General features: G+C 35.2%; 1 protein-coding gene across 1 annotated transcript; it reads left to right on the forward strand.

Moving 5' to 3' along the window:
- The first annotated feature begins 733 nt into the window (after window positions 1–733).
- Window positions 734–3,460, forward strand: dph3 (diphthamide biosynthesis 3). Its single transcript, XM_073852462.1, has 3 exons — window positions 734–894; window positions 1,202–1,276; window positions 3,132–3,460. Exons 1-3 carry the CDS (start codon window positions 787–789, stop codon window positions 3,204–3,206), a joined length of 258 nt encoding a protein of 85 aa, XP_073708563.1. The 5' UTR covers window positions 734–786; the 3' UTR covers window positions 3,207–3,460.
- Window positions 3,461–13,283: the final 9,823 nt, after the last annotated feature.

A 13,283-nucleotide genomic window follows, 5' to 3' on the forward strand; every position in this document is an offset into this window, starting at 1 on the left:
ACATCATGGAGACTCACTCAAGTGTAAGTGAAAGCTCAATCGTATAATCTAATCTAATTTAATTTAATTTTAGTTCTTTCCAACAATTACAACATTGGATTTTCACAGAATTTGGGATGATTTTTTAAACACTGAAGGAGTGAAAACATGGTGCCAAATATGCAAGTGTTTGATGCCAAAAAAATGTAGTCTAGGTTCTTACCTCTCATGTAGGAAAGGATATATTCTGAATTAAATACTAGCATAGTGGATATGTGTAACTGTTTTTATATAACAGTATGTTAAATAATGAAACATGTTAAAATATTGTAGCTGATATTGCTTACAGTTCATTTGAAACTCCTCAAATACGATTACATAATGCATAATGCATTACAGTACATTACACTGGAATAATATAGAGCTTGCTCAATAATTTAGCAAACGTAGTATGCCTTCTGGGTTATTTGTTTGCACAGTATACATAAGCTTGAATTAAGTAAGATAATGTCTGCATGCTTGTATACCTGAATAATAATTGATTGCAGTGTGAATATTCCACCCCCAGTCTTGGTCAGCTCTAATTTTACAGCCAGAAAGCTATTTGCTGTTTTCAAGATATAAGAGACTTGTGCAGCATGAGGTGGATAGAATTGTAATTTGTCTCCTCCAGGTGGCTAAATTGTGAACAGCTTTTGTTGTGATTTGTTAGGCGACTACGTCAAAATTGTGCGCCACTAATGTCACAGCGGGCGCATGTTGAATCAGCACCGGCGTCGAGGACGTTTATCCCGTAACTGATTTGAAATGACGGTGTTTCACGACGAGGTTGAAATAGAAGATTTTGAATATGATGAAGAAACAGAAACATATTATTTTCCTTGTCCATGTGGTGACAGATTCGCGATAACGAAGGCAAGTGGGTTTTCTAGTGGAACATCAGAATAGGTAGTCATAACTTCACATTATCACTTTCTTAAGTGTATAAACGTGTATGTATTTATGTCATTTGATGAGTTTGGTTTGAATTTGTGTAATCGTTGTTACTTTTATAAATACTTTGTAATAGCTTTTATAACATTTTGGAATAGCCTAAAGAACTACTACTGAACTACAAAATATTAAGCCAGAAAAAGAAGAAACTGCCACTAAGTATTGACTCAAAAGATGCCAGGGTATAATTAAGTGGCACATATTTTTAGAAACTACTTCTATTTTTCAGGAGGATCTTGAGAATGGTGAAGAAGTGGCCACCTGTCCGAGTTGCTCACTTATAGTAAAAGTAATCTATGATAAGGTAAGATGTTTACTGTGTTCTGATATTTGTGTATAAAACAACTTTTGCACTGCAAAAAATTAAGAGTCATTTAAGAAACAATCACATCAGAGTCATCTTGTTTGATAGCTTTGTCTATAAATTACAAACCAAAAAACAACTTATACAATCAAGCCCGAAAGTATTCACACCCCTGGCAAATTCTGACTTAAAGTTACTTTTATTCAACCAGCAAGTTTTATTTTTTTTTTTTTTGACCGCAAATGACACAGGCTTCTCCCAAAAGATAATAAGACGATGTACAAGAGGCATCATTGTGGAAAAAAAGCTCACTGAGGACCTGCGGCTGCGCATTGTGGCTGCTCACAAGTCAGGAAAGGGCTATAACACCATATATAAATGTTTTGAAGTTCCAGTGGCTACAGTGCAAAGTATTATTAAAAAATCTCAGAGGATGTGGTCGGAAGCCAAAAATGACACCTTGTGCTGGCCAGGAGGATAGTGAGAGAGGTAAAAAAGAATCCAAGGATCACCACCAAGGCCATCCTGATGAATCTGGGCTCTGCTGGTGGCAACATCTCAAGACAGACAGTTCAACAGACACTGCTCACCGCTGGGTTCCACAGACGCAGACCAAGGAGGAGACCACTTCTCCAGATAAGTCACACAAAAGTCCGCATGGCCTTTGCAAATGCTCATCTGGACAAAGAAGAAGACTTCAGCAAGTGGACCAGTTAACCTAATCACAGTAAATGGCACCATGAAAAAGGAGCAATACATCAAAATTCTCAACAACAACATCAGGCAGTCTGCAGAGAAACTTGGCCTTGGGCACCAGTGGACATTTTAGCATAACAACGACCCAAAACACACAGCAAAAGTGGTGAAAAAATGGTTAGCAGACAAAAAATTAACGTTTTGCAGTGGCCCAGCTAGAGTCCTGACTTAAATCCAATTGAGAATCTTTGGAGGGAGTTAAAGATCAGGGTGATGGCAAGGAGACCCTCCAACCTGAAGGAGTTGGAGCTCATCGCTAAAGATGCATGGGCAAAAATACCAGTGGAGACATGCAAAAAGCTGGTCAGCAATTATAGTAAGCGTTTGATTGCTGTAATAGCCAATAAAGACTTTTCTATTGATTATTGAGAAGGGTATGAATAATTTTGGACATGCCACTTTTTGTTCAAATGTAAATAAAAGATGAGTAATATTTTTTTCCACAAGGATGCCTCTTGTACTTCGTCTTATTATGTTCTGGGAGACGTCAGTCTAATTTATAATCAAAAAAAAAAAAATGCTGGTTGAATAAAAGTAACTTTAAGTCAGAATTTGCCAGGGGTATGAATAATTTTGGGCTTGACTGTATATCTGGTAACCATTTTGTAACTATAAGAGGCAACACTTTATTTAAAGGTGTCCTTATTACGCGTTAATATGTATTTATATGTACTATTAGATTAACAGTTAATTATGCATAATTACATGCAAGTAACCCTAAATCAAACCCTAATCCAAACCTATCCATATAGTAAGTAAATTTAGTTAATTAATATTACTCATTACTTAAATGTATAATTACACTGTAACAATGACAACTTAAAATAAAATGTAACGCTATATGATTATTAATGTTTTTGTTTTATTGTGGAAATAATGGTCACTATGTGTATTTTTCATAATATAAACTTATTAAAATAAACAAACATTCACTAAACATTTGTTACAATAAGCTGAAATACATGAAGGCCTTAAAACTACATGATGGTCTGCGATAACATTTGACCTCAATTGTTTCAAAGGTTAAATTATGAGAAATGTGTTCAAATTCAAGTTTATTTATTTAAACTCATAAAATCTACATTTTTTGTTCTTGTAGGAGCAGTTCATGTGTGGAGAAGTAATTGATGCACCAAAAACATTAGAAAACAAACTGGAGCTGGCCCAGAGTTGAGACATAGACATCAATGTGACTCTTTCACCTGATCCTTGCTCTGATAACGGACTTAATATGCACATCTGTCATTTCACTGTTACTCACTACATATGCAGATCTTTTGTGAGCAAATTGATCACATGGACTTGACACATTTAGCACCAAGATTTTGCACACAAGTTACTATTGTGTTAAAGTTATTTATTTATTTTTTTAAAAACTTTTAAAATTATGCCCTTGTTCTCGTTTGAAAATAAACTTTCAGGAATTGAGATTGTCTGGAGTTTGACTTTTTTTTTTCTAATACAGGTGCATCTCAATAAATTAGAATGTCGTGGAAAAGTTAATTTATTTCTGTAATTCAACTCAAATTGTGAAACTCGTGTATTAAATTCAATGCACACAGACTGAAGTATAGTTTGTTTGTTTTTTTTTTTTTTTTAATTGTGATGATTTGGCTCACATTTAACAAAAACCCACCATTTCACAACAAATTAGAATAATTTAAAAGACAAAAAACATTTTTTAGTGAATTGTTGGCCTTCTGGAAAGTATGTTCATTTACTGTATATGTACTCAATACTTGGTAGAGGCTCCTTTTGCTTTAATTACTGCCTCAATTCGGCGTGGCACGGAGGTGATCAGTCTGTGGCACTGCTGAGGTGGTATGGAAGCCCAGATTTCTTTGACAGTGGCCTTCAGCTAATCTAAATTTTTTTGGTCTCTTGTTTCTCATTGTCCTCTTGACAATACCCCATAGATTCTCTATGGGGTTCAGGTCTGGTGAGTTTGCTGGCCAGTCAAGCACACCAACACCATGGTCATTTAACCAACTTTTGGTGCTTTTGGCAGTGTGGGCAGGTGCCAAATCCTGCTGGAAAATGGAATCATTAAAAAGCTGGTCAGCAGAAACCCAGCAGAATTTCTTGGTAAACGGGTGCAGTGACTTTGGTTTTCAAAAAACACAGTGCACCAACACCAGCAGATGGCATTGCACCCTAGATCATCACAGACTGTGGAAACTTAACACTGGACTTCTCCACTTTCCTCCAGACTCTAGGACCTTGGTTTTCAAATGAAATACAAAACTTGCTCTCATCTGAAAAGAGGACTTTGGACCACTGGGCAACAGTCCATTTCTTCTTCTCCTTAGCCCAGGTAAGGCGCCTCTGATGTTGTCTGCGGTTCAGGAGTGGCTTAACAAGAGGAATACGATAACTAGCCAAATTCCTTGACACGTCTGTGTGGTGGCTCTTGTTGCCAGTCTCAGTCCATTCCTTATGAAGTTTACCCAAATTCTTGAATTGATTTTGCTTGACAAGCCTCTCAAGACTGCGGTCCTCTCGGTTGGTTGTGCATCTTTTTCTTTCACACTTTTTCCTTCTATTCAACTTTGTTAACATGCTTTGATACAGCACTCTGTGAACAGCCACCTTCTTTGGCAATAAATGTTTGTGGCTTACCCTCCTTGTGAAGGGTGTCAATAATTGTCTTCTGGACAACTGTCAGATCAGAAGTCTTCCCCATGATTGTGTAGCCTAGTGAACCAAACTGAGAGAACATTTTGAAGACTCAGTAAACCTTTGCAGGTGTTTTGAGTTGATTAGCTGACTGGCATGTCACCATATTCTAATTTGTTGAGATCGAATTGGTGGTTTTTTGTTAAATGTGAGCCAAAATCATTACAAAATAACCAAAGACGTAAACTACTTCAGTCTGTGTGCATTAAATTTATTCAATCCACAAGTTTCACAATTTGAGTTGAATTACTGAAATAAATGAACTTTTCCATGACTTTCTTTCACAAATTTATTGAGATGCACCTGTATTTATAAAGACTTATATGCAATACTACTGAAAGACTTATGATCTCCTTATTGTCAACGGGGTGGTTGTTGTCTGTACATTGGGTGCTATTCCTGATTTATTTATTTTTTTGTCTTGATTTTGTCAAGTCTTTTATACCTTTTTTTCAAGTCTAGAATTAAGAATGACTTCCCCCTCACTGTGGGATACAATTTTTTTTTAGGATATCATAAAATGTTTAAAGTAATTTCATGAAAAATATGCAATAGTTTTGCTCAGTGCTAAAATATTTAATCAGCATATTGCACTCTTTTTGTAGTATTTAAGTAATATAGTTAAGGTTATACGTTTACATATAACATGCAGAATTTTCTAAATGTTAATAATTTAGATAAAATACAAGAGGGACCATACATTTTTTTTTTTTTTTTTTACTTAACAGTTACTTATATAGTCCACAAAATAGTAGCTGAATTCACAGAGATGAACCAATTCAAAAGTTTACATACCCTTAAATGTTAAACTCTTTTGATCATCCATGTAACAATACACATTATTAAGATGACTTAAGCTTTTTAAACTGGGCCTTCTGTGTAAATTAAGTTATTATTTTGTCTTGTGTTATATATGTAAACATTTGTTTTGTAGAATAGGTTATTTTAAAATAGCAGTACTAATAAAAATCAAAATGCAATTTTATGATCCTTCTTATTTATTTTTATTTAACACTTTAAATTTAAACTAACATAACCTAAACTTAGGTAAACTAGTTAAGCCTCAACAGTGTTTATTTTTGGCTAAATTTGGTCAAATCTAGTTTCTTTTTCTTGTTAAAGACCCATTAGAAAAAGTAATGAAATGCCCTTTAAATGCTTTTTATTTGAATCTAATACAATTTAATTTGTAGTAAATCGTCGCAAAAATGGCTTTTTAACCCAATCAAAAAAGCTATGAATCATGAATTGAACAAACAACAGTCAACACAATGAAGACAGAATTCAAGGAATGAATAAAACAACTACTGGTTAATAAAAAAAGCCATATAATGTTAATATATAAAATAATTTACAACATGTCATCATGACCTCTGAAGCAAATTCTTTAATATATACTTTTGGGCATTACCTTTGGACACCAGGGGGTGCCATTTACTGAATTTGCTTGTAATTCAACACTGAAGTGACTCAAGAAGAAAGGGTTAATGCCTTATTATGGCCCTAATGTAAATCCAAATGACTGCAAATCAATAGCCTCAGTAGTGCAAATGGGTTGTAGTTATTATACTTTCCATAAATTGTGGGAAAACATTCTTCTTGCAATAACTTTTGCAAAAGGGTTGAATTGTTGAGCTTCATAAATGCAACAAAACAACTGGCCTATATGTACAGTATAAAGAAAGAGAGAGTTTTCACTCCAAGGAACATGGAATTTATAGCTTTATTGCCTTGAACGAACCAACTGAAATTGCATACACAAATGTTTTAAATCTAACCTCTCAAAAGCAGCTCCTAAACTCTGAATATGTAAAATGAAAAATGTGTGTCTTTTGCACGGCTGAGCCAAACCTGGACAAGTGCCATGAATTAATCCTTTTAGTGTTTCCATCCGGTATATTCACAAATCATAATTTGGCTTTCATTGATTTCCTGTCATCTAAATTTTGCTATTTGGCTTGTCAGCAGCCAGCCTTGGTGTGTGTGTGTGTGTGTGTGTGTGTGTGTGTGTGTGTGTGTGTGTGTATGTGTGCTTATGTGTGTGAGAGAGACAGCAGATTTCTGTCCTTCAGATGATATTGAAAGGCCCATCTCACTGATGACTGTGGCATCCCTCACGAGCCAGCAGCAGGAATACTGCTCTCAGTCAATAGCATTTTAACTGCACTCTCTCACTGAGCTGATCAGGGATAGGATATGGGCTGTCAGCCACACACACACACACACACACACACTCACACACACACACACACACACACACACACTCCCTTCGAGAACCCCTACATAAAAAGAGTCGAGGTCAAGGATGAACATGTTCACATAGACGCCAACAACATGACATAAAACAGATGGTCATGTAAAAGCAAACACCATTTTCATTAATCATGCGGCCTCTTTCTCACTAACATTTGCTGTGACATATATATAGTTTCTAATTTACCAAGACAAATACATAGTTTTTAAACTATGAACACAAAATATTTTTTCTTTAAAAAACTGTATAATCTTTCAAACTTTGCTAGCAAATGCCTACAGAAGAACTGAATACTCATAACACTGAAATTAAAAACAATAGTATTGCCTTTTACTTGAATCAGACTCTAAGTATTTTAACTTCATAACATAATATTTCTGTAATCTACATTGATTACAGCAATATTCAGGTAAAAGATTAATAAGATTCAGAGTTGTCAAATCGATTAATCACAATTAATCGTGTCCAAATTAAAAGTGTTTTGGATGCGATATTGTATACATGTATATATTCTTAAATATATACATGTATGTGTGTGTATATTTTTATATACATAACAATATACACACGCACATATGTCATGTAAACACAAACTGTTTATTTTGGATGCGATTAATCGCGATTAATCGATTTGACACCACTAAGATTTTAAACAATTCTGTAATATACAGTTTTGGTTTTGTGTTTACAGTATTGTTTTGAGAAAAAGATGTTTTAAAATGAAGCCTTAAAAATGAAAATGAACAAATAAACATATTTCTGAATGTACTACTATACTGAATTGTTCAATAAAAATTAAAAATGACCAAATGGCATACAAAAAGAGAGGTGAAAAACTATACTCTAACGTGGCATTTATTTTGAAACAGCATTAAGAATCTCAAAACTATTGATTCTGTGTCATATGAAGCAAAATAATCATGAATGTAATACTGTAAGCTGAATTAAATTATTTTTTTTTAAAGAATTATCAAATAGCATAAAGAGAGGAAAGAAGACTGATAGAGATATTGTAACATGGCATTTATTTTTATTTAGATTATTGATATGATATGTAATATGAAGTAAAGTGAACATTCTCTTGTGTATTTCTCATATTTCAGTTTTTTGAACCCTCATATTTCAGTTTTAGGCCTACATCTGCCACTTTCCATGACTGTAACATCTTCTAATGGTCTGTAAAACGCTGTGGTCCATTAAATTACACTTAAATTCTTAGTCTGTCAACTAAATCCTAACTTATTATCAGTTAAGCAATGTTAGTTAATGAAAGTTATTATAAAGTATAAGGGGTCCCTGGGTTGGTTGAGAGTCTGGGTAGTGTCTCGCTGAAATACATTGCAAACAATTAAGTTGGCAACACATGGTGATCTTCTATATTGCCTTTCACTTTTGAGTCACGAACCGTGTTCGCCCAGGGCAGTCCAGCCCTGGCAGTGCTGACGTCACCGAGCGCTGGGTTGAGCAGCAGAGAGAGAGCGCTGCGGCGGAGTTTCTATAGGGCCTGTGAACGAAGCACAGGGAGGACAACGAAAAGCACGCTGAACGGGATTTTCCATCGCGCTCATCTGAATGCACCCGCACCGAGGCAATTCGGGATAAAGTCCGTTTCCATCCACATCCCTTCGTTTCCCCCGAACTGTCCAGAGGCAACCTGTAAAGGTAAAGAACGGCGAGCGCGTAAACTTGGTGCCTGAGCGTGTGTGGCAGCTTCACGGGAGGTGTATTCGGTGTTTCGTGGTTCAGTGTAATAGACGTTTCGAGAGAAAGTCTAGTCGAGAAGCGAAAGCCTTTTTAAATCGCTTATAACCCCACATAAGACTCTTAAAGTCACGCTCTGTGATTTTGTCTTCTGAATTTGCCGCTGGTTAAATACTGAATGAAGCTTTTGTGTGCTCCATACAATAGCAGCGAGGTCAATAAGAATCGAATCTTTCTGTGCGAATCAGAGCGCAGAGCTGTTGTTATGGTACCTCAAGCAGCTGACTTTTTGCGATATTGTTATTGTTTATTTTCCTGTGACATTGTGCAAACCACATGACAGACTTGAATGATTTAAAAATGTATTTTTATAAGGTGCAGTTACTGATTTTAAGTGGGTAGTACTATGCTCTACTGACTATTTATTTATTTATTTCACTTTTTTACAACAATAAAACAGATTATTATAAATATTTTAATGTTTTGGCTTAACCCGTTTGGTTCCTAAGATTGCGTACATTTTCTGAACGTCTAAAATATCATTAAATTTTGTACTTAATACTATCAGACTATATGTCTTTAAATCGTAAGTGTCAAGCATTTAATCTTAAAAGTAATTATATAAAATAATTAATTCTTAAAGGAACAGATCGCCCCAAAAAAAATCTCTCATGAGATTTCGAAGAACTTTTATTTTATGAATAAAATGTATACATAGGCCGATATTTTTAAATTTCATATATCATTTAACAAAAGAAAGCAAGCAACACAGGTATCAATGCAAGAGTGAGTCCAAAGTTTTATTTTTCAGTGAATTCTCTTTTAAAGGGATAGTTTACCCAAAAATGAAAATTCTGTCATTAATTACTCGCCCTTGTGACGTTCCAAACCCGTAAGACTTTTGTTCGTTTTCGGAACACAAATTAAGATATTTTTGATGAAATCAGAGAGCTCACTGATTTCCATTTGGTAGATGTTCTTGGCACCTTTCTAAACCTTGAACGCGAACATCTCGGATTTCATAAAATTTTTTTTGGGTGAACTATCCCTTTAAATGGCAGTTATATCTTAAGTCAATGAATTAATGCAAACAGCACAATAAAATATTAAAATAATTTATCTTGAACACCACCATTTCCTGTTGATCATACTGTTGTCTTCAAGCTGTAGCCTGTCATGGTTTTTGATGTTGTTTAGTGACCAACTATGAGGAATTGATCAATAGACTTGACAGTTAAAGTTGAAAAGTTTAAATATTGGCTTTCAGTATTCATCAATATCCTCTGTCTGTCTCTCTCTCTGTCTCTCGCCTCATACCCTCCTGTTATATTTCTGTGAAAAGGGAGCATCCCTAGCTCTCTCTGCAGCATTCTAGACAGTGTGCATGCCAGAGATAACAGAATTGGACTGTATCTCTGAATCCCATAATTCTCTAATTTGCTAAGAACAGTTCAAGCATAATGAACTGGCACCAATTCTCTTGGTATTTTCACTCCTTGGCAGCAGTTCGATATTGGAAATCTAGTTGGTTATACATGTATTTTGTCAATATCATATTATGAGTGTGCTAAATTGGTCAGCTACGTCGTTTTTGGAATCTGATTTACCCTGTCTCTCACGATATCAGAGTCAGATGCCATTTAGTATACTGCAAGCCCTTTTAAAGACAGATGAGATTTAAGCTGAATTTATTTTCATTCAGATGTGTAAATATGTCGTAGTTTAAAGTGCTTCTCACACTTTAGAGAGGTGCTCTTTGAAGCTGCATTTAAACAGCATTTTGGAAGCTCAAACTCGAGATAAATCCTGAAATGTTTTCCTCAAAAAAAAAAAAAAAGATAATTTCTTTACGACTGCAAAAAAAGAAAGAAATTAACATCTTGGATGACAAGAGGGTGAGTACATTACCTGTAAATTTTTGTTCTGGAAGACAGAAAGTATGTACAGTAGTAGATTGTATTTTCAGCAAAATTTTAATGTTGATAATTTAGACGCCTTACACATTTGTGTATCAGATATGATACAACAGGCTTTATACTGTATGGTTAAACTGACCTGGGTCTCAGCCTCATATCCACCAATGTAAATACTGAAATACTGTGTCATCACTGTCAGTATCCCCTTTGGTCAAAGTAGTGTGTGAAAATAATTATGCTCTCCTGATGTGCTTGTAGCTGTTTCTCGTCTCTGCCAAAAGTAACATTCTCCGTCCAGGTTTGAACTCTGGAATCTTTGCCCTATTGGGAGTTTAATTGCAGATCATGAAACAGCATTTCAGAGTCTTTGCTATTGTATTGATCTCAGATTATAGTAATAACTCGGTCCACACACAGCAATTAGGGTTTGACCTGGTATTAAATCACACAGTGCAGTAGAAAATGAGTGATTTCAAGCCATTCATTGTAAACTGTACATTTTGTTGTCATTAAGAACATTTTCCTTTACAGTCTTATCCGCTCCCCCATGCCGCGCAGGAACAGAGCAATTTGCAGCTCAGCGTGGATGATGCATATTTTATTAACAGTCTGGGAAAATGTAGCATCTCAATATTTCATCAGTGCACAGCTTGTCATCAGTGCCAGGAAAAAGTATGAAGCCCTCCAAAAATAGGCTCTGTTAAAAGTTACCGTTTAGGAGGACAAATTACATGAGTTGCGACTCCTTGTTTCTGACAGGGCATTATTAAAACTCTGGATCTCCAGAATACGCCCCTGCTGAGCAGTGATCTCAGTAAAGACCTTGAAAAAGGTACCTACCTAACTTTGGCACTTTTTGTGCCACTCAAAATAACTGGAACAGAAAGACTGCATTAAGGAAACAAAGTAGGAAAGGATTGTTGATGCACTTTTTCTGATTTGGAACGATCATCTCAAATCATTTTAATGTGAAAATCGACGATGTGGCAAATTCTACATTGTCTGTGTTTTCTGACTTCATTTAATGTCCATGATCCTCCTTTGTTCCAACATGACTGACAGTGCAAAGTCTGTTACAAAACAGATAATCAAAGTCTTTGGCCACTGTGCCACAGTTCCTATATTTAAAAATATTTATACAACCCTGCATGGTGTCCCATGGACATTGTGCCTCTGAATATGCGCCCAATTGACCATGTGATTAATCCTGGCCTGTAGAAACATTATCTAATGACAGGGGCTTAGAGGAATTTTCTGGGTTTAGTACAAGTTAAGCTCAATTGACAGCATTTGTGGCATGTTGAGTACCAAAAATCAACATGCCACATTTTTTGTTTCTTTAAAACAAAAAATGATTCTATTAAAACTCATTTTATCATTTTATCATGTATCATTTTAGGTATAAAGTTGTTTACCCCTGCAAAGCCTGACATATGAAATAATAGTCAGATTATTATTATTTTTAAATCATATTTAATATATGAGCAATATCACAAGTAGATGTGAGATTTGGCTGTGATTTGGTCATAGGCACGAGGCCGCAGGCCATAACAGTGTGCCGATATACAGCCATATCTCAAGTCTACGAGTGTGATATTGCATTTATACAACAGTTTAACAGTACAAGTTTGTAAATGCATAAGAAACAATTTATAAAACCCTCTTTTGTGCAGAACTACTTCCTTCCACCACGGATTCAAATCTCAGTTTGACAGTTCAACAGCTGAGCGCAAGCCTCTGCTACTAATTCAAAAATGTCACTTTAGAAGTAGTAATGAAGGAATGTTGAGTTGCTTCTTTTAAAAGCTTATTGTATTATTGCATTAAAAGCTTACTGTATTATGTGTAGTAGAGTATTATGAGAGAGATGATCTGAGCGAGTGTGATTACCTGCATCTAATACAGCATTAATTCTCTGGCTCAATCTCATATTCGCAATAAAGCATTAGTTTGAATATCTGCTGAAGAAAGCGTCATCGTTGTCGTAATATTAATATCCTTTCATCTGTTAAGTATGATTTCTGATGACAGCGCTGCTCAGTGCATTTGTTAGCTGGGTCAAGCTGTTGTTGAAACTAAAAATAACTTTGCTTTACAACAGTGTTAATTTTTCATTGTAAAAGTCTTTACTGCTGATTGATAAAAACACTTTTCGCCATCTAATGGCGAAACAATGTAACTTAAATCACCATCACAAACACACGTACCCTTTCTAAGTACTAAACACTATTATAAAATACTACTATTATTTATATAAAACATTATTTATTGAATAATAATATTTAATAAACAGTAACAACGGCCATCATAAAAGTAGCTAGGGAATTCAGTCAAAATTACAAAGGCAGTGCTCTGATGCATTGAGTTTACATAAACATGATGCGATTTTGCCAAAACTATTTGCTCTGGAACAAATAATAGATTAATGAGACCAAAAGACTGCCTGTTAGATTTACCTAAAAATGAATTATATCTCATGTTTAACCGCTATAGAGAAATTCCAGAAGATCTGGCCAAAGTGAGGCTGCTTTCGGCGGGTTCATGAGCACTGATCAGCCGCTGATGCCCTGGATCTCGCATGTTTGAAAACGTTGATGCAAATTTTCAAATAGACTTCATCTTTATTAACAAACTGCATATTTGAACTATAAACAAGTATATTCTCGCTTGAAAACCTCTTAAAACTACATTCCGCGACTTATAG

This window comes from Garra rufa, chromosome 12 (genome assembly GCF_049309525.1).
Source record: "Garra rufa chromosome 12, GarRuf1.0, whole genome shotgun sequence".
NCBI lineage: Eukaryota > Metazoa > Chordata > Actinopteri > Cypriniformes > Cyprinidae > Garra > Garra rufa.

What these genes read in the sequence shown, in the direction of transcription:
- dph3 (XM_073852462.1), top strand. Translation starts at nt 787, where the DNA reads ATGACGGTGTTTCACGACGAGGTTGAAATAGAAGATTTTGAATATGAT. An exon ending in ACAGATTCGCGATAACGAAG is followed by an intron (nt 895 to 1,201) that starts GCAAGTGGGTTT and finishes TCTATTTTTCAG; the next exon opens with GAGGATCTTGAGAATGGTGA. An exon ending in TAAAAGTAATCTATGATAAG is followed by an intron (nt 1,277 to 3,131) that starts GTAAGATGTTTA and finishes TTGTTCTTGTAG; the next exon opens with GAGCAGTTCATGTGTGGAGA.